Source organism: Anguilla rostrata, chromosome 3 (genome assembly GCF_018555375.3).
Source record: "Anguilla rostrata isolate EN2019 chromosome 3, ASM1855537v3, whole genome shotgun sequence".
Classification (NCBI taxonomy): Eukaryota; Metazoa; Chordata; class Actinopteri; order Anguilliformes; family Anguillidae; genus Anguilla; species Anguilla rostrata.
This window is the reverse complement of record NC_057935.1, coordinates 52654960-52677657: the sequence shown is the minus strand read 5'-3', so window position 1 is coordinate 52677657 and position 22698 is coordinate 52654960. Positions and strand designations below refer to the sequence as shown.

The following is a 22698-nucleotide window of genomic DNA, read 5'->3' as shown; positions in this document are numbered from 1 at the left end:
TTAAAAAAAAAAAAAAGGACAGAAAGAGGGAAATAATATAATGCTGTGATTAAGAACCGTGAAATTTGAATCCTAACTCGGTGTCATCAGGTTGGCCCAGCTGTTGCAGGTGATGGAAAGAACGTGTTTAACTGAACCGCAATTTGGTTTTCCACACACTCATTCTAGCAGCTTTTCCTCCTGAAAGGACTCTTCTCAAAAAAACACATATAGTATGTATTCACACGGCTGTCTTTTTTCAAAAAGGGACGGCTTGTTTTCTTGTTCAGTGGCACACACTCACAGTGGCACATAATTATTTACTCTAACTGTATGCCTCCTGTTTTTTTTTCAAATATTCATTTGTGTACCAGTACTCTTTCTTTTCATCAAGCACAATGCAAGTAATTATGTAAAGTGATATTACTGGAGATAAATTCATTTTCTCCTGAACCAAGTCAGGGATTTTATTTCATTAAAATAAATCTAATCATATTTGACAGAAATGTTAATGAGCACATCCACTACATCTGTAATTGAAACAAAAATACTCTTCAGGGCTGAAGCAAGGCTAAGCGCCTCAATGTCCATAGGTAACCTTTGATTTTTTTTTTGCTTGTTCCAAATCACAGATGAAGTAAGAAATCAAACCTACAATGTAAAAAGCTAATTAGTAATGATTTGTGGAAAAATGTACGACCCAAATCAATAATCCGCCTCTCAATAACTCTCGTAAGGCAATTATTTGATACAGAAGTGCTATTAATCATAAGTAGGAACATAATAAACACTGAAATATAAAAAAAAGGAATGTTTCACAATAACTCTCGAACCCAAAGCACTTCAGGACAGCAGCACAGATTATGAACTGTTTTGCGGCCCTTAAGATTTGGTTTGTGTGACACGAAAACTGAGAATACGAGCGAGCGTACTGACGGTAAAGCATTGAAAGAACTTTATGACACACATTAGTCACGCTCTGCCAACAGGTTCAGCTTCCTCTGTGAGCCGCGGTTCCCTCCAAATCTAATTAATTTGTTGTTGTACATCACATTTGCAGCTGGGGTGACAAATGATTTAACGAGCGGCTGTGGAGCCTCTAATTACTGCCGCAATTAGAAATGTAATTACGGGGTTCTCCGACTGCTCGCTGGGTGATATAACAAAGCTGTAAATGAACACTACATCTAGCTGGTGGGCAATCTGTCTCACATGTGAAGACATCCCATTATCACACAGAGAACAAATCTCCACATGCTGGACAAAGCTATCCTTTGATATAAGAAAAAAAGGGGGGAGTGTCCACAAATGCAATTATTAAAGATAAAACAATTCCTTGTTTCATACTTTCTAAGTCCAGCAGACAAACTGCGTTCATTCGTATTTAAACCAGTGATAAAACATGTTGTGATACAGCCACTAGTTACTACACAGAGACTCTGGATATACACCATGTAACATGGTCCATCAGTTTTTTTTTTGTAAAATATTTATCAGACAGAAACTGTGAAATCCATACTGTGTATTGCTGCTATGTACTTCCCCCCATACTGTGTCCTCCTGTTTAAGGTTCCTAAAGCCTGTAATATTGACATATTGCTCAGAACATGGCAATTTACTGTTCAGGACGGAAACTGAATTCTCCCAGCAGACTTGGCAACTTCAACTTTTTTCAGTGTTCAGTGTACCAAACTTTTTAATGTTGAGCAGTAATATTTTATGTTCAGCTGCCGTCTTCTCTGCTGGATGAAGTAAATCACACACTTCAGAGAGCAGAGGAGCAGAGGCCTGAGTGTATTTACGCACTGCAGAGATACAACGCGGTGCTTAAAACGAGGCACTGTTTCATTTGGAGAGCTCTGGAGCGTAGCACTGTCAAGGCTGAGGCGAGCCTCCCTCAACTGGTTGGAACTCAGGAAAAGGCTTTAGAAAATGGCCTAACGCACTAGACCTCACCTCTTCTTAAATTATTCTTACTTTTGTTCTCAACAATGTTCCCACAAAAAAAACAATATGACCTTCATATGACACGTGCTTTCTTTATGTGCACATCCCAGGTGAATTAGATGATGAATGCAGCCATGAAGAAAAAAATGAAGAAAGCCAAAATGTTCTTGGAAACATTCTTACATGCAGTTTATGACCAAATTTGACTGTACACATGTTTTGTGAATGACACCCCGAGTCTGTATTTATATTTATCTAACCATGTTTCATTGTCCTAATTTTGAGAACGTACATTTCGACACCACGTTAACATTATTGTAACCTGCATATGTATCTTAACATTGAAAAATAAGAATACAGTTCAGATTGAATCTAGACCATCTAGCATCTGTGGTTTGGAATCCCTCCAGACAGGCCTTCCAGAAGACTAGTCCTATCATATTTTCATTCAATGCACTCTTTATACAGACAAACCAGTCACTGCGTGTTCCTATCCCTGTTCCTTTCCTGTTTTTCATTCATTCTGAATGCTGACATAGCAATTTACTTTAAAAGTGAAACAATACATAAAAAACAATATATACACAGACACACAGTGAAGTCCAGGACAATGCTTTATTTAGCATTCTGTGGTAAATATTGATGACCTCTGCAGATTTATATACAATGTTATACAACTTCATGAGAATTCAAAATTCATCTTACAACATACCATAAGGTCCTTTTTTTACATTTCAGAACTTCCTGTAGTATTTTTTTATGTATATCATATCTCTTTAAATATAGCATAATTTCCCCTTCCTCCAACTCAAATGACATACTCCAAATATGGTGCCCTGTGGAGACACACAATGTTAACACATCAAGCAAAACTGATGAAGAAAAAGGCTATTAGTCCCCATCCCAAAAAATATAGGCTTAACGAACTGTTAAATTACACTGGGGATACATGTCCATTTTGACACCGTGTTAGCTGTGCACCGCTGCTTGTAAAATGGACCGCGCGACTGGACAACTTAAAAGACGTGACAGTATACTCTGATGCAAGAGGAGGAAATTGCACAAAATCTTTCCGTGTACAGCAACAACAAAAAAAAAAAAAAAACAGACTATAAGTGTTCAGATAAGCTCTGGCTGTAGAGCAGAGCTCAGCTCCTATTCACAACTCGAGTGTTCATGCACTCACGCGGCGTCTGAGATGAGGCCTTCGCAGAATTACATAATCATACTCAGCACTGTAATTGGACTTCGGGGGCAGCAGTAAAGTGAACATCTCCAATCTGACTCAATAAAAGGCATAGGTGGGAGAGGGAGAATTATAAATTCAGGGCAGCGAAACAGTGTCAGCATGCCGTTTTTGCCAAACGTGTTCAGAGAACATTACTGTGGAATGGTAAAAAACTTTTAACACATGCTTTCCCCCCCCCAAGGTTAACCCAAGGTTAAACCCAAACTCCAATTACCATGCATCTTGTGCATTAATCATCAGAAACAGTGCATTTTGCAAAAATAAAAACATATACATTTTTTAAGGGCTGTCAGAATTAATTTCACTGTTCAAACATAATTTGAATGACAAAAAAAATGTAGCTTCATTCAGAAGGAAAATGAGTCTAAAGTAAACGGCGGCATATTTTAATTAGCGCGTTTTAAAACTTTTGCGTCTGCTGGACACGTCCCTCGACTTTCTGGCGTAATCTCAGGCGCTCTGATAAATGTCTTCCTCTGAAAAAGCGATTTGTTCACAAATAAGCTAGCCAATGCTAAAGCTGCAGCATCACGGCTGAAAACTCTGACCAAAACCAGCCGTGATTGAGGAGATTATCTCCACTGAAAGTCTGAGAAGCAGTGTTTGGGTAGCATTCGGATTCCGTGCAGCTCATGTGAAGATTCGGCAGAAAGACCCGGTAGTCTGCAGAATTTGCAGAATGGAGCTCAGATATCACACTGCATCCAGCAGAATTCGCAATGGATACAGATTTGGAGGCAGCAGCCAGAAATGACTGTGTTTTCTCCCCCTTATGCGCACCACGCAATTACCCGCTTTGCACTTGGACTTCATCAGCCCCAGCCCTGATAAAGTACGCGGGGATGATGGACACATTGCCCCTAGCGGTGGCTGTGGCACCGGATGCTCTGCCGGTGGGCCAGGGTGGTGTACTGTGTCGGGTCCCCAGAGCAGGACAATGCAGGGCTTTACCCGGGCCTGGAAAAGCCAGACTCACAACCACCTCTCAGAACGTTCACACTGTCAGGCTGCAAGGCCATCGCACCAGCAGACAGCCAGAAACCCAACCGTGAGTAACAGCAAAGATCAAAGAAAAATATAATAATTCAAGTTATTTTTGGGATCAGAGTTTTAATTTGACTCAAGTTCACATAAATAACATTATTAGTTCATATATTATAGCATTTTATAGAATATATTTCACCCTCCCAGCCCTCTTGATGTACATTCTTACATGGCTAAAATTCACAAAACTACTGAAGCACAAGCACAGGAGGACACACACAGCGGTTTGAACTCCTTCAAGGAGTTGGAAGAGCCTTGAAGGAGAGGAGTGCATCGATTTCAACAGTCAGTCTGTTCGCATGGAGGTTCCAAGAGACAACACGCCGACTCAGGAGGTCAGTTATTTCCATGACTGTTTACTACAGACTTAAGGTTGCCATTTGAATATTCCTTTCCAGGAGTACAAAGCACAAAAGTATAATTCCGATATGCGAGAACACAGATGTTGCTGGACTATCTGTTAGAACTGGACATTTTTTTTAAAGAATATGTTGATACAAAACAAATCCCAGAAATATATAGTCTTCTTGGACCTGATATTGTCATGCAGCGACTCAGACAAGCATTTTTACTGTACATAAAATGAATGGTACCTGTCAGTCTAGCCATGTATTCAGAAGGATTTTGTTTAAAATATATGGCCATGATAAGCTTCTGATACTGACAGAAACCTAACAGTTACATTTAATTAACAGACTAAATAAACACCGTTCATGAAAACAGACTGCTGTTGTGTATTCATTTACTATATATATGGTTGAATGCTAATACACTCACATGAGCTGTGCCATTTTAGATTGATTATGAGAGTAATCAAGAACCTTTATGGTTCTATACTGAAGGCATAAAGTCCTGCTTGTTTGTATCGCGTCTACAGTCGCTACAATTTACTGTAAACTGATTGCTCTTTACTCGCTGCTTTAAAGCCAAAGGCCAGACTACAGGTTTGCAACATCTGATTTGCAATCCGCTGGGCAAGCGTGCCTGCAAACATGCTGTGCTTCTCCGGGGAAAATTAAAAGCTAAAAACAGAATAAGACCAGTTTGTGCTCAGCGTGAAATCCTAACCCGCTGATATGTGTAGAACCGTCTGAACGCGGAACAGTGGAATCAGTAGTAAATGCGGGTCCTGATACTTTGAAATGACTGAAACAGTGTTCAAACACAGGCGAGCACTATGTATCCTTTCATTCTGTGAAAGTGGCTAAGATTGCATGCATTTTCCTACTGAAGAAAACGATAAGTATCAACTGCCTCTCTCTGTGCTGCACGTGATTTTTCACTGCGCTTAAAAAAAAAACTGATTGTCTGAATTTGACCCCCTGCTGTAGCCCTGAATAGCATGTAGAAAATGATTTCCAAATCAAACTAAAACCAATTAACAAAGACATGCATGACACGACTTTCAAACATTTTCGAGGTTCAATATGAAAGGAGGGCAATGAGGCCTAAGACACCCCATGGCGACCGCTCAGTCACAGTTTCAGCGTTGGCCAGTTGAAAACGAGATGGCTCTGAAACAAGATGGGCACAAGGAGGAGGAGGAGGCTGGAGGACCTATAATGACTACTTATGTGAAGCAGTCCTTCATACGTGAGTCAAGAGATTACAAAACGACAGCTGAGGTGGGACACGGATAAGTCTGCCTCCTCAGTGGTCATCTGTAAATGGCGTCATAAATCCCAGAAACGGAGGAGATTTCAATGAAATCGCTAATGGAAAACTGACTGCCATTAGCGAGGCTAGTAACGTTCACGAATCAATTACATCTTGGGAGCCGGGAAAACGCTCTCTCACGAGAAAGATCTTACTGAGGAGCCAGAGATGTGGATTACTGATTATATAAAGACACTGAGCACTTAAAGAACAAAGAACCTGTAAAATATTTTAAAATGGTTGGCAGCCAAGTTGTCATACAGTGTTGTTCGTTCTCTCTCTCACACACACGCACACACACACGCGCAAACGCGCACACACACACGAAACATGTGCGCAGAAAAATAACAGACGAGCAGTGAATCATGCCATGAAGTCAAAATCAAATCCAAATAAAAAGCTTCACACTGAGGAGTTTCAGTTGGGTCTGTTAATAGCATGTACACTGATCAAAATGGCAGTAACACCAAATTCATATCCCTTTTACAAGTGAGATAAAGCCTCTATGTACTACCAAACTACAAAGAAATAAAACCCTTTCCCAACTTGTGTTCTTTTTACATGTTTGGGAAATAAATCTTAAAAGTGCATTATGAATATATTAAAATAGACGAAGAAGCAAACCAACTTATTATTCATAAATAATTTACAATTTGTCTTTTTTTTTTTTAAACCATTATTAGAATTTCTTATTGTACAAGACTAGTAGTCACATGATGCAAGTAAAACAGCTGTAATCTGAGCTACCCAAACACAATGACACGCGTCCTTATTAAAGTGGGAACCACGAGCCACGCTCACTCCTCACCGAGGGAGGGAAGAGAGGGATGAAACAAACCGAGGGAAGAGGAAAAAGCAGACGGAGTGATGGGCTGGTGGCGGAGGCACGTGGGGGCGGGGCGGGGCGAGGGTGTGGGCGGGGCAGAGGAGGGGTGGGGCGGCGTTCGGGGGGCGGCGTCCTCAGTGGCAGCCCTTCATGCCCGACACGTAGGGCGACTCCTGCTGCCGGCACAGGCCCTCCTGCTGCTCGAGGCAGTCCACGAAGTCCGGCACGGGCAGGCCCGACAGGATCATCACCGACTTGTTCCAGATCATGAAGGTGGGCGCCACGGGCAGGAGGAAGGAGATCTCGAAGGTGTGCAGGTGCTGGGAGTTCATGGCGTCGTAGAAGGACAGGCTGTTGTTGTCGTAGTCCAGCAGCACGCCCAGCCGCCGGAGCTGGGGACTGGCCTCCACCAGCATCTCCTTGCCGTTGTGCCGCACCATGAAGTTGTTGTTGCAGCGGGAGAACACCCAGGAGGAGGAGTTCTTGCCGCTCCACTCGTTCTTGGGGGCCGACTTGTAGGCCACGCCCACCGCATACCTGGGGAGAACACCAGACGGCTAAGGGGCAAAGCCAGCCGAAGCGCACCGGATTCATCCTGGCAAACCGCGTGCTTAGGCTTGACAAGGTTTCCGTTCGCCAACTGAATTTTAACTCAAAGATCATCAAACAGACAACAAACAGCCAGGTGCTGTCAGCTGACACTAATACGAAAGGAAATGTGGATTCATTAAAAATGGGAGGCTTTCAAGCAAGACGTTTCAGTTTTCAGCAACCTCTGGCATTTTGCTTCGTTTATAATATAATGTCATACCAGTCGAACTGAATACAATATTCGCTCACAGCTTTCTTATTTCTAAGAATAGCTGACCTAGTGCCTATATTGGTAGACTGCATACATCAAAGTATCAAACGGGAAACTTATGTAACATTATAAAGTAATAAAAAAAGGATCTTCAGACAGGAAATACTTTGAGAAATGAATTTCTACCCCATTGCCACTGTTAGTTTTGACAACATTTAAAATCAGCCCAACTATCCAGTGTTAACAGAGGTAGTTAAATTGAGGCAGGAACTTTTATCATAGAAGGTTTTGAGTTTTTTGTTGCTAGATATGTTCTATACAAATAGGTGAGGTCCTAGGATCCCATTGGCATTTTATAGACAATAATCACTAATATCAAATGAATTCAAGCCAAGCTTACACACAGTACATCTAGTATTCCACCCCGAGTACCTCTAACAGATATCTTTCTATGGAGCAGAAAGACAACCGTGGGAGGGAGATGGAAAAAGAAAAGAAAATAGGCCACTCAAGATAGAGAAAGACGGCATATGATAAAGACCGTGTAAGCGAGAGAGCGAGAGAGGGAGGAGGAAAAAAGGGAAATGACTTAATCCAGTGAGCTCAAGCTTTATCGCTACAGTAAGCCAAATCACACCGCTTTTTCAAAACACAATGCTGCTGTTTGCACACAGATTGAAGGTAGTTGTTTAACTCCCATTTTCTCAGGAACCAATCATTTCCATACCTCAGCTGCGCTCTGTACAGATGTCTTCAGTGTTTCAAGCAGATATGAGCAACAGTCACAATTTAACACCATAAATGTGCAACAATAAACACTGGGTATTATAGAGCACATTTTCCCCATGGTGTCTACTGAAAATACTGGATATTTGTAGCTACTATACAGACCAATGAGGATATGTGTTGCAGGGGAAATCTGAATATAGCACAAGCCCTCTTGTTTTAGTGGTGTTAAAACATACATAAAATATAAAATAACCTAAGGTGAAGGCAACTGGGGCCTGGGAGTAAAGATGCTATAATCAGTGTTTGCACAGGGCTTGACATTTGCGTTGGTAAGCAGCCAGCTACAGTGCTAATGCTCTATGTTTGTCATTAATACGTTTTAAAGCGAAACCTACAGGACCACTAAAGCCGGGACGCGTGCGGTGACTTTTTATTACTTAGGACAGGTGACTATAATTTCCTCTTCTTCCTGCTTTACATCAGTAATGCTGCTGTTATTAATATCACTACTCCTAATGATAAAGAAACCTAACAATTTCATCAGCTGACAGTTTTTTCTGGATTTGCGACCGCTCACTCATTTACTATTCCGCTTCATGTGAGAGGCTCACAGCTATAGGCTCTGGATGGTCCTCGGACCTTATTCCTGTAGCTGTTAAAGGGTCTGCCTTTGTCAAAATTTGATTCCCAAACATCCGAAAGTACCATCACCTTTTTTTTTGCCTACCTTTCTTCTCATTCATGGAATATCTGCAGTTTCTCATTAAAGGATTCAACTGCATGGCTAGGTGTTGTGGGTGTGTGCGGTGATCTCCTGCAACTGCCACTCCTGCAGTACCAGTACTCACCAGGTGGAGGCGCCCAGCAGCACTTCCCAGTAGTGGCAGCCGCTGTCGATGAAGACGTTGCCCGCGGCTCCGTAGGAGCCGGTGCCGCTGAACCTCTCCGGCGTGTGGCTCTTCTTCAGGGAGCTCTCGTCCTTCTCCATGGTCAGGCAGTCGTTGGACAGCCGCAGCTTTTTGTGGGCCGTTTTCGGGTCCAGCTTGAAAGGCTGACCTGGACAAAGAGGGGTGGAAAACTCAGCTTCACAGGCCCCCGGAAACAGCACCGCGACGCCCCGTCAGCACCTGCTCGCTTTGTACACAAACAGGAAAAGCATTTACAATTCAAATGTCCCATCCAACGGGCAGCGCTTCTGCGCTATGGCGAGGCCACAGCTGACGGCCTGTTGGCTGGGCAGACTGAGGAATGCCTGTGTGTGGAAGCTGGACTGAGTCAGGGGCCCTAGAGACACAGGAAACCAGAGAGAAACATCTTTCACACGCCTCTCCCCTGTCCCTTCCAGTCCTTCCTCCTTGCGGGGAGTGTGGGGGGGTTAAGGAATGCTGGCATGTGGATTAGCCTTACCCCCTCCCATGCCCGCCCCCATGTGAGACAGAATGGAAAGATAGATAGAGAAAGCTTCTCAGCATACAGCGACAGTCAGGGTTTAAACCTCTGAAGGGGACTAGGCTCCCCTTTCAGTTGGGGTGGGATCCAAAGTCTGCCCTTGGGCCCCCGGGAGCCGCCATTAAACTCCGGCGCCTCCAATCTCCCTCCCCAGCTCCAATAAGCACCAATACTAAAGCCTCCAGCCTCTGGCACCCAACTCCGCCCCCGCTCCCCCCCCCACCCCCTCCAATAATCTCCACTCGGAGTGCGTGTTACCGAGAGTGGATGTGAGACGCTCCGGCAGCGTGTGGCTGCCAGCCAATTACATTAGCACGCTCGCTTCTTTGAACTGCTTATCGCTGCGAGCGCAGCCCGCTCTCCAACGCCGTGCTGTAGTCAGGCCTTTCCAGAGAGGGGGGGGGGTGGCGGCGGCCGGGGCGTTGACTGGCGGGGGCCGACGCCGCGCGTCACGCACCCCGCGGGCCAGTCTTATCGACGCCCCCGAGCGGGGGAAACGCACAGGTGTCGCACGGCTGTGCGACGTCCAGCTCGGAACAAGCCCGTTCACTCCGTTGCAACGAGAATTCTGTACAGGCGCGCCGACACCACGCTTTCACCTGAGATGTCAAATTCCCCCCAAAAAAAACGCAAGATAAAGAAGTCTCTCTTGGAAAGTGCCGGACGAATTAATTTAGAATTCTGAAAAGACGTGGTCTGTTCAAAGAACCTGGGGAAAGCGCTCGTATTGTATGGTCAAATTAACTCAGGAATACTTGTACGGATTCGGCGTGACTCAATATAAACCTTATATCACTGGAGTTCATTTTTTAATATGACAAAACCATTGCAGTTAATAAAAGAAAATAAAATGCAATAAATTTAAAAAAGGACAAAAAACTAGGAGCACTGTAGGGATATAAAAGTAAAACGATGCAGAATGTAACCTGAGTTAATTAAAATGTGATTTCATTCAAAAGCAGATTAAAAATCTACTGGGACTTTAAATTGTGATTTTATTCAAAAACACTTCACAAATCCACCGGGACTTAAGGGTATTTGGCGGTTTGATTCAAAGCTATTTTGGCTCCGTTATGAGGCCGCTGTAATGTTCAATTAATACGTTTTAATGACTGGATGATTCTCAACAAATATTGACACAAAGAAGACAAAAGGGAACGAGTGAATGCATTCTGCCGCTCAGCCAAACAATTACAGCAGATTTTAAAACCGCAACATTCCTTCAGGCATTTACACACGTACTGCACGTCACACGCGTCACCAGCGTTAAAAACCCAAGGTCAGATTTGGAGATAGAAGGGGTTGAGCACAAATGTCCATTATTTCTACGATCATGAGAACTAAAAAAAAGAAGACAAAGCAGGATGGTCAAGTCTTTCTTTAGCATGACTGTTGGTAAAGAACTTGGCTAAAATGGATAGAGTATGAAATTAAATTATATCCCCCCGGTGCATGAATGAAAATTTTGGGGAAAAAAGAAAAAAATACCCTACCACCTCCTCCCTCCAAATACTGCTACTCTAACATTCAATCGCACCTCATGCGCTGAACTAGACTGATAGCAGAATTCTACTTGAATAACTAAATAGTGCACATTAATCTTTCAACCAACACATTTTCCACTTCATAGTCCGCTGAGCTGCGAGGCTTCCTGTCGAGAGAGAGAGAGAGCGAGAGTAAGAAAGAGAGAGAGGGGAGAGAGAGAGAAAGGGTGAGGGTGAGAGTAAGAAAGAGAGAGGGGATAGAGAGAGAAAGGGTGAGGGTGAGAGTAAGAGAGAGAGAGAGAGAGAGACAGAGAGAAAGGGTGAGAATAAGAGAAAAAGAGCGAAAGCGAGAGATGGGAGAGAAAGAGAGAGAGAAAGGGTGAGAATAAGAGAGAGAGAGAGAGAGACTGTGCACTGCACTGGGACTGAACATTGGACAGGTGCTCCATCCAGCTTTTTCTCTAGGGGGTCAGGGGGCAGCAGAGGGGATATGGAGAGAGTGCTGGATGAGCAAATATCTCCCCTAAACCCGGAGCCCAATATAAACAGCGGCCCTGTTGGCGAGCGCGCCGCGGGGCACTCCTCAGCCTTAATATGTGCGCGTGCAGAGAGAGCCTGGGCTCGGCCTGATTAAACAGCGCCCCAGCCTCCTATAGAAACGCAGCGTGCTTCCTCTCCCCTGTTTACTTTATACAGCGGCTGACCCGCCACCGGGAACCCCGCTGCCCCAGCCAGGCCTGTGGAGGCCAGGAAAGCAAGCTCACTGTGTGCTTAGGAACTGCACGCTGAGCAGCACACACACATACACACACCTGCACATGCACACACACACATACATGAACTCACTGATACTGATACACACACACACACACACATAGATTCACTGATACTGATACACACACACATACACACACACATAGATGGACTCAGACACACACACACACACACACACACACACACATACATACATAGACTCACTGATACTGATACATGCTCACACGCACATGGACACAGATACAGACACATACTCAGATACACATTGGCACGCACGTTGATACACACTCACATACACATGGACACACACACTGATACAGACTCACAAACACATGGACACACAGATACTGACACTCACACACACACACACACAGCCGCACTCAGGCATTACACACATGTATGCACACAATCATATTATAGTATGACTTTCCCCCTTTGCCTACATTATAAATTAGGCTGAGCACATTATCCCATTACAGAGCCCTGGAAGAAAGTGAGACCTCAACTGCAGAACCACACGTCTGCAAAGAGCCATTTGATGTCTGGTGCCCCCCTCCTCTGGCAAGGGCGGGCTTGAGCGAGGGTGAGAGGGTAAAATAAGGAGGAGCAGTGACAGGTAGGTCGCACACAATCCCACCTAAGCCCTCTGCTACCATATGATTCATGCATTTAGGTGGCAGCTGGCAAACATTAGCCCCCCCCCCCAACGTTTCCGCGGAGCCCGCTGCGCTTCCGCCAGCCGCTCCCACCTCACCCAACGACGTCGTGGGGTCGTTTGTGATTGGGTTTTGGAGGTTTGATGCGGCTGGTTAACATGAATGGGGGGCGGTTAAGGTTAAACATGCTGCATGGAGGACAGTGGTGCGAAGGGAAACGATGAGCTTGGCCTCTCTTTCTAAACAGAAGCGCGAGGTTCTTGCGCGGCAGCGAGTGGAACACTCCTCTCCCGGCTCGGCACCAGAGCGAAAGGGAACAGATGACTCCCTCGCCCCCGGGACAGACGGACAGATGGAGGGATGGGACGGCCAGGGGGGGGAGAGTGGGGCGTCATGGCGAGGTTATTTATCCCGCCCCCGAGGGTCACGCAGAGGATCATGGGAGCTGCGGTCCTGGGAACGGCTCCATCATGTACCTGCCAGCTCTGGGGACCCGGCCAACCATATGCTGGCCGCCCTGCCCTCTGCCCCCCAAAACCCCCTCACCCCCAGAGTCCCCGCTGTCATGTGACCCTTCCTGTCACCACCACAGAGTGAGAGCAGACCTATAGCAAGGGGATTCCACTTCAGAGAATACCATGTTTGTTTTTAGTTTTTTCGCGTTCTTTTTCTTTTCTTTTCATTGAAAACTTAAATGTATGTTTAGTCATTTTCAGGTTTCAAAAGTGCTACAGTGTTCTGTATGACTAATGACTAACTAATTCACAATGACTAATGCAAGAAACAGACATTTGAGTAGGTCCAGGTGATAACAAGGACTCCAGTTTTGCGCAGTGGTATTACAGCAGTCTGGGTGGAGGTGGCGCTAGCACTAGCACTAGCGGTAGCTAGCTCCCGGAGCTCTGCTGCTATGGAGACCAGTGAGAGCTGGAGAGCTGAGTGCGGGGTGATGGGTTGAAGGAGAGTGTGAGGGGTGTGGGAAGGGGTGGGGGGGTTGGCTCAGGACTGCGTCGGTCGTCACGGGTACGGGCGCCAGGGCGTCGTCGGACGCGCTGCTGGGCGCGCTGATAAAGCCGTGCCGAGGGGGGGGGGGGATGGGGGGCGCCGTTTGTCGCTACCCTCCGCCTCACCTCCAAAGCCCCCCCTCGGTGAGTCACACGCGACTGAGGCAGCAATCCAATTTAACGCTGTCTGCTGAGCGCTGAACTGAGCCTCGGCACGTCACAGCGCTGCACTCCGCTATCTATCCGCTTAGCAGACACACGCGGACACAGCCGCCAACGCCTCGCTTCTTTAAGGGTACGAGTGCAGAGACCCACCTGGGGCACGCACTGGAAACTTTCAGGCTTTGCAGATCACCGCTTCTCTGACCACAACATTTCTGCACTGAAGCTGAGCGATCTGATTTCCGTAAGAGTCCCTGTAATCGTTAGAATGCTATGGTGGCATGCATTGTTCCGCTGCCTATAAAGCCTAGTAGGTTTTTCTGGAATGTTCAGAGTCAGTGTTCTAGAACCCCACTGCTTTCATTCACGAGCAGTGATTGTTACATCAGCACTGGAATGTTCAGTTAAGAACATTCCAATTGAATATTTGTGACCTCACACCTTAAAGGGTCAAGTGTAGTGACACAATCCTCAGCAGGGTGTTTGTGAGTATCTTGAGAGCCATTAAGGTCATTAGCATAGTGACGTGTTCTCATGTGGCCAGTAATTTTTCCCCAAGCAGCAAAGCGAGCGATGGGGTGTTTGAGACAGGAGAGAGGTCGAGAAGCTTCCGGAAACGACGCGTGCTCTGAACAGCCACTCACTGTTGGTCTTGAGCCGCGCGGGCTCGCTGTTGCGGCTGCCTGCCTGGTTGATGGCCTTGACGAAGAAGACGTAGCGGGTGCCGCTCTGCAGGCCGTGGACCGTGTAGTGGTTCTGCTTGATGTTGGGCACGATCATCCAGCTGTCCACAGAGTTATACAGACCTGCAGGGGGAGACAGAGGGATTTTCCTCACTGCGCTTGTTCGGAATGAAGTTCGGTCTGCCTTTCCTGCAGGGTTCACTGCAGTTCCCTGTCAACAGCCCCGGACGCATTAGATTACCCTCATCATGACAAATAAAGCAAATGAAAATTTAATGTGAATAAGAGAGTTGCGGCACTGAGAAACAGAGAGAGAGAGAAAGAGAGAGAGTGTGACAGCGAGAGAGATGAATACCATAAGAGAGAGCGAGAGATAAAGACCATAAGAGAGAGAGAGAAAGAGAGTGAGAGAGAGCATGAGAGAGTGGGATGATTGGGGTTGGGGTGAAAGGTTATTGCTTAATGGAAAAAGGGGGCAAGAGAAAGGAGAAAGGAACTAAGGGGAAGTACGCCTCCCCTTCCCCCATAAACCCAAGTTTCAGAACTGGGACAGAAGCCCTACAGAAACCCTGCAAATAGAATTGAGCAAAAACATTCGGCAGGTCCACAGAAACGCTGCCAACAAGGCCTGCAGACCAATGCTGGGACTGCTTCCCCTTCACATAAAAACAAAAAAAAAAAAAAAAAAAAACCAAGCCAAGTTCTGGTAGCATTTAATCAAGGCAGACTAGGACATGTATAAATACAAAATACATTCTGAGTACACAGACCTCCCCAGACAACCATGTTCTGGTTTGGAAGAGGTCAGATCCAAGACTGGAACCGCTAAACCTCAAACCCAAACCATGAACACATTAAAGATTCCTAAACCAACCATAAAAAAAGATCAAACTTGCTTTATTTAAAAGCAATTTTGCCCTTTTCATTTTTCACCCTAATCTGGAATGGCTAATTTTGGCTCTTGTGTGCACATGCCAGCATGAGAAGGGTTTGTAATAATGAGCCCCCTTAACTGTAGTGAGCACACTTAGCTCTAGTGAGTGCCCTTAGGTGTAGTGAGAACCCTTAACTGTAGTGAGTGCCTTTAGCTGTAGTGAGTGCCCTTAGGTATAGTGAGCACCCTTACCTCTAGTGAATACCCTCAGCTATAGAGTGCCTTCAGCTGTAGTGAGTGCCCTTAGCAGTAGTGAGTGCCCTTAGCTGTAGTGAATGCCCTTAGCAGTAGTGAGTGCCCTTAGCTGTAGTGAATGCCCTTAGCGTAATGAGTGTCCATAGCTGTAGTGAGTGCCCTAGCTGAGTAGTGTCAGCTGTCATGCTTCAGCTGTAGTGAATGCCCTTAGCAGTAGTGAGTGTCCTTTGCTGTAGTGAGTGCCTTTAGCAGTAGTGAGTGCCCTTAGTTGTAGTGAATGCCCTTAGCTGTAGTGAGTGCCCTTAGCTGTAGTGAGTGTCCATAGCTGTAGCGAGTGTCCTTAGCTGTAGTGAATGCCCTTAGCAGTAGTGAGTGTCCTTTGCTGTAGTGAGTGCCTTTAGCAGTAGTGAGTGCCCTTAGCTGTAGTGAATGCCCTTAGCAGTAGTGAGTGCCCTTAGCTGTAGTGAATGCCCTTAGCAGTAGTGAGTGTCCTTAGCTGTAGTGAATGCCCTTAGCAGTAGTGAGTGCCCTTAGCTGTAGTGAATGCCCTTAGCAGTAGTCAATGCCCTTAGCTGTAGTGAGTGTCCATAGCAGTAGTGAATGCCCTTAGCAGTAGTGAGTGTCCTTAGCTGTAGTGAATGCCCTTAGCAGTAGTAGTGAGTGTCCTCAGCTGAATTGCGCACCCTTAGCAGTAGTGAGTGTCCTTAGCTGTAGTGAGCGCCTTTAGATGGATGCACAACTCAAGATGGAACTCAGAAGTTACTTTAAAAAATTAAAACCAGCACGAATGCTATTGGGTCCTAATCTGAAATATTAATGCGCCAGAATGCCAAAGGATAGAAAATCCAATAAAACACTCAGTAAACACTCAGAGATTGTGCAGTAGGCATGACAGAGAGCGATGCACACGCTCGTCTCCTCAAAACACAGAAATGAGTGAAAATTACTTACCAAAACGTGACTGTCCAACTACACTAAAACCAGAATTATTATTATTTTTATTTTTACCTGTCTTTCTCCTAATCACATTTCAATAACTTTATTATTACAAATGTACGTAAACATTGTTATTATTATCAGTACTATTTTTGAGGTTGTCATTGAGTGGACCCTGTGTTTTTCCACCTCCACACTGCAATGGATTTCTGATTCACCGCCTGGGCGGGAGAGTAATTGCACTTCAATTTATGGCTTTACCAGCAGGCCGCAAAAAAGACAACGCAGAGTCCAAAGACACTGTACCCAAGCTCGCTGTATAAAAACCGCACTGAAAACAGTAGCTACCGGCAACGGCAAAATATCTCCTGAGCTGCTGAACTGACATGTCTGACGCATACACGGATTTCCACCCAAATTCCGATTGGAAAAAAATCTGTGTAGGCTTCATCTTACTTGCAAGAGTGCACAAAAGAAAAACAACTGGAACATGCTTACCACTGATCATATTTTGTTAACGTCTTTAACTGAAACTGAGAGCCCAGGCCACAGACGCTGAGTGTGTGTGATCTGAGTAAACCTACATCGTGCACGCACACGGGGTGTGCAGACAGATCCGTCCCATCAGGAGTATGGCTCTCCATTAGCCCCCGGGGCAAACACATGTCCTTCCTGGCTGCGCATCCAACCTCTAATGGCAGAAGCCTTTGTCTAAATGTCCGCAGGAACATGCCAATGCAGGGATCTGGCTTGTGGCAAAATCACACTGAATGTCCTAGACATAGTGTCACGCAATCACGCAAGCCCAGACAGTCACACACAAAAACACAGACACACACACACAGGCAGGCACGCACACACACACACACTGCATGAGCACACTGCAAATAAAATGGATAATAATAATAACAACAATAATAATAATATTGGATTTCCTCCTGGATAATGTTATAGGTATAGCTGTGTAAGATAAGTTATCTGTCTAATGGCACCTTCTGTTACATTACAATTTTTTGTTTAAGTTAACACTGCACTTAGTGAATATAAATGGGCCTCTATGCCTTCCTGATGACACCACACTCTTTAATTCCTGACAGTAACACCGACGCTTTCCACTACTGTTCATCACTCTGGATTAGAGCGTCTGCCGTACGATTGCAAGGTAATGTTGTATAGAGCATTTTCCAAATAGACTGCACAAACCATTTCCCAAGAAAGAACAAATATGATATGATGAAAATCACATAAGCAACTAAAATAAAACCGATACAGACATGCAGAAGAAAAAAGTTAAATGATATTTATAGTTACGCATTCGAGTGGAGACACAAGTCTATATCTACAGGCCTGAAAAAAAAAAAAAACCAGGCTTGAGCTGCCAAGTGCTCCTGTGATTGAGTTTTTGAGGACCGCCCATGTTTGTGTGTGTGCGCGCGTGTGTGATTGTGAGTGCATGCTTGTGTTTGTGTGTGTGACGGTGAGAGAGCGAGTGTGTGATTATGTTTAAGAAATGGTCGTGGGAGAGGACTTGAGTGTCCCTTTTGGCAATGTCGGTGTCTGCATTATTGAGAGGAGTGACAGCAGAATGTGAGAGCCATAATGGAGAGCCTGTTACTAGACATAAATACTTAACGCAAGTACAGAATAATGGAGGAGGCCTAGAATCTCAGGTGCTGAAAAAAAACACTTATTATGCTCAGACCTTTTTTACATTTACCAGATCCTGTGGCTGCATAGTGCAGTATCAAATCTCTACATTTCAATAGCATATGTCTAATCACACTAGAGATGGTAGAGGAAAATAATGCAACTTCATATTTTACTTGGCAATATATTCCGTAGATTAAGAAAGTAAAAAGCTGCATTTTATCACAGAAAATATATGAGGTAGAATGTGTCTGTGTGTGTGCATGTGTGTGTGGGAGACAGAGAAATTATAATTATCATTATGACCGCTATAGTCCTCTCAAAATTAACAGTAATTTTGTATATCTATATAAACAGAATGCTATTTTATGAACCTATATACAGAATGATAAACTCTTAAGTTAATTGGTAAGGCTTTACAGGCTGAGGTAGACAGGCAGACAGAAATATAAGCCGTCTCTACTATGCTTCTAAAAACAGAAATACTGAATGGGTAAATAAAATTCCTACAAGTGCAAATGTGTGTTTTTTTTTCCTGTAAATAACACATCCATCTCTTTTCTATTTTTTACTAGCGATCATTACTCGGTGTTAGACTAATGTTTGCCAGCATACACAGCACAAGCATGCGATGCCAGGAAGGCATTCAGAAGTGATTTGACGGAGAGAGAAAAAGTGATTGGGGGTGTGGGGGTGGTGGTGGGGGGGAGCCACAGTCAGAAAGGGCTTACAGTGTGTTTCACAGTCTCAGCAGGCAGATGAAAGGGAGGGGAGGCATGTATGAGAGCAATGCTACAGCTCTCACACTGCCAGGGTGCGAGAGCCAAGCTTTGATGCTGGAAAAGATGGGTGAAGGCTTGTCTTGTGGCAGCTGATGCGTGTGTGTGTGTGTGTTTGAGAGAGAGAGAGAGAAGTGTGAGTGGGTGTGTGTATTTGTGTGTGTGAGAGAGAGAGAAAGCGTCAGGGAGAGGAAAATGCCATAGCTTCCCAGAATATGCCCTATATCTTCGTCCCAGGAGGAAACTGTCAAAGGGACAGGAAAGTCTAATGCATCACAACAGAACTGCTGTGCTGGCATGAGCTACCCAGTAGGGGTCACTGTTGGGACCCGAAGAAAGAGCAATATGAGTGCTGCAGCCCACCTTGCAGCAAGCAGTGAGAATGAGGTATATAAACAAGCTTAATTATATGAACACTGTCAACTAATTTTCTACTGACTGTTAGAAGATTGCATTATCATACAGTTTTCACTGATGGCGGAGAGTGGTTTGTGTATATATACAAACAAAAAGCATTTGAGCATAGCAAGCCTACAATACTGATCAACACTGTTAGAAAACGGGCAGGCAAACGAAGCTCAGAGGCTCAGGAGACTGACAGAGGCATGTAACCCACAAAAACTAACCATTACGCCACTGAATGTACCAATGCAATTCTAGGAAAAAGGCGACAGCAACCTCAAACATATATGACACCAAAAATAGTCATGGTACATTTCTAAATAAAATCAAAAGTAAATAAATCAAAAGCAGCCAAAATAATACTGCGGCTTGACTGCAAGGACGACTGTGGACTATATACATTTTTTGGTGTTCCCATTTTGCAGAAAAGGCCCACATTGTACATGCCCTATAAATACAGTGCTGAAAATGTGTTTGGTTGGAGATTTTACATTTTCCTTGAAATTATAGCTTCCAGAAGTCATTTGTTTTTTTTTTTATTTCCAAAATAAATATAAAAAAATGTACATTTTATGAGTTGTATGTGCATTTTATGAGCTATACATATTATCAATGCAGAAGAAACCTCTAAACTCCACCCAGCCACACCCCTAGTGCCTGAAAAAAGGAGGACTTTTCGAGGACATGTTGGTGACTTCTCTCCGAAGGCAATAGTTACAGCTAACAGTAAATGTGTACAGACAGGCGCCTCATGGTCTTACATACTCTTTGAGATTATTTATTAAATGAAGCCAGAGTTGAGGGCAAATCATTTGACTGACGGTTTTGGGGGTGACTCCACAGAGTGCAAAATCACAGCTATTGCTTTTGATATTCTACTCGTGGCTACATCGTTTTTGTTCAGAAATATTCAGAGGTTACATGTTTTCTCTTGCCATACAGTTCTTGAATTGATCTTAGAGTCATTAGGCTGTCAGAGTGTTCAAACATAGGTACGTAATGCGCTGCACATTTTAAAACCCACATAAGAAATATTTTTTTGAACGCAGTTCAAAGACCTCGCTTGAGTGCCTGCAGATTATATCTGGGAATGATTTCTCCCGTTGAATGAGGATGGTCTCATTTCATGTTTATACAAGGCCCATTTGAAGCTAAATGCAGCACGTAAACAGTGTTCTTTGAACTACTGGCTATATTTGGTCTTATGATACATCTGGCTTCTCTCAGAGAAATGCTTTACCCCCCCCCCAAGACTGCTGGGTGGCTCCAGACCTTTCAAGGCACTGTTCTAGCGAATGTATGAGCTCCAAAATCTCTGATCGAGTCCGGACCATGCCAGTGCCAACTGTGGCCCGCAGGAGAAACACACAACTGCCAATTGTGGTACCCAGGATTGGGAGGATCCAGTTAGCTAGGGATTCATGCTTAATTGTCCTCTAGTGACTCCTGCTGATTGATTGGGTGCCAGGGACCTACTTGCAAAATATGCAGATGAAGCATCTTTCTCTAAACTCAGGTTTGTGGAAGTTTTGCCCACAGAGTGCTGTGGAAACAGAAATGGCTTGCAACAGCAGGTATTTTGGAAGAGAAAATGGCTAAATAGACAAATTTATATGGATGCATATTTAGAAGGGAAATAGGCATGCCAAATTTATATATAAAAAAAAAAGAATTCATCCCCATTGAGAGCAGTTCATAGCAATTTTAGCGACAGTCGTGTTTAATCCACCGTTCCCTCGTCTCTGGATGAAAGAGGGTTTTCCTTTCTCCTCTTGGGATGCTGGGAAATGCAACCGATAAACAAGCGAGCGGCGAGCGTTTAAAAATCTCTCCGGTCCAGAGAACGACACTAAAAACATGGCAGTTGGAATAAATGCACTTTCCTCCACTGAGGTTGGGGATTCAGATCCTCTAATGCAATGCGGTCTGGAGGAGAGGTCTGGAGAGTGGGGAGGTCGGGGGAGGGGGTGCTGCAGCAGCTGAGGAGAGGTGGGTAGACCTTGTCACAGCTCTTGCCCAAATGGGGACTGCAACTTTGCCAATCCCTCTTAGTTCCTATCCCCCGTAATTCCAGATAATGCAGTTCCAAAGCCTGTGCTATTTAAATAGATGTCTGCATTTTTGTATTTTGATATTTTTCCAATACCAATGTAGTTCTGTATACTAATGTAGTCAATTGCCTTGCCTTTTTGTAATAAGGAAACCAACAGATATACAAGATATAATGTCGACTGTTTCCAGTATGAGAATTCTGTTTAACGCAATAGTAACAAATAGATACAGCCTAATTAATGGGACTGAAACTACTTTTCAGAAATCCAACAGAGCCATAAACATACAAATTGATCAGACTGTTAATCTTTTTAAGGGAAAGATAAGCAATTTTCTGCTTTTTCTTGCAGAGCAAAATAAGATTGTGTTTGCTGGGCAGGGACAAAGGGAAGGCCCAGAATGACTCAGCATGGACGTTTCACTGTGCAAACCGCCTTAGCCCAGCGGTCTCAAACTCCAGTCCTGGACGGCCGCAGTCTCTGCCGGTTTTGAAACAAGGTGCGCAGAACCTTTAGCCAATCAATGACTTAAATCAAGAACTTAAGTGCAAGAACACATCAAAAACCAGCAGACAGAGCAGCCCTCCTGGCGGGTGTGTATACAGATGTCGCACTGATGCATCTGTAAACACATTGGAACGTGCATTTGCCCTACTTTTTGTCATTTACTTCTCCTCTACAATTTAGTGAAGAACATTGGACTTGGTAATATAAGTCCCAGTGCTCTTAGCCTCAAAGCCAGCTCATTAGCTGACCTTTTCAGAGACAATCTTTCTGGAACATTCTTTCACACTTTCACCATTCATGTCTTCTACATGATGTGACGAGGCCTCCTTATTTACCCCTCCATCTCATTATATGCTATGCACATATATATGCAGTATGTCTTTCACAGACAGACAGAGACAGATTCATCTATGGTTTCATTTTGATTCAACCAACAAATGTAATACAGTATAATTAATCACAAATCCCTGAGCAACGCCACTCCCTTTCTTCATGTTCTATGTTCCAGTCTCTTTGTTGACTAAAAAACCTTAATTAATGTTCCTCCAATATTTAGAATAAATATTTAGGACAAATCCAACCCTCATACCTCTCGTTTTTTCAGCATGTAATCCGTACTTTCGCAAGAACTAATGCTCAGCATTAAAACTCATTTTCCATTCCATTTGATCTTGATGATAAGATGCATGTAGATAGAGGAACTCAATTATCTCACTGATATGCAATCGGTGCGATTACGAAAATGTTCGTTCTCGGAGCGTAATTGCTGGAATTGCACATAAAAAATACATTTTACGTCCAGC

General features: G+C 44.4%; 1 protein-coding gene across 8 annotated transcripts in view; it reads right to left on the bottom strand.

The window, feature by feature from the left end:
• Positions 1 to 2522: 2522 nt before the first annotated feature.
• Positions 2523 to 22698, bottom strand: part of mid2 (midline 2) — a 155699-nt gene continuing 135523 nt past the window's right edge. For all 8 annotated transcript variants that reach the window (XM_064328160.1, XM_064328166.1, XM_064328163.1 and 5 more), the window contains 3 exons: positions 14406 to 14567; positions 9081 to 9288; positions 2523 to 7238 (listed from right to left, as the gene is read on the bottom strand). In XM_064328160.1, the coding sequence (XP_064184230.1) occupies positions 6836 to 7238; positions 9081 to 9288; positions 14406 to 14567 (773 nt within the window). In that variant the 3' untranslated portion in view covers positions 2523 to 6835. The remainder of the gene's footprint in view (positions 7239 to 9080; positions 9289 to 14405; positions 14568 to 22698) is intronic.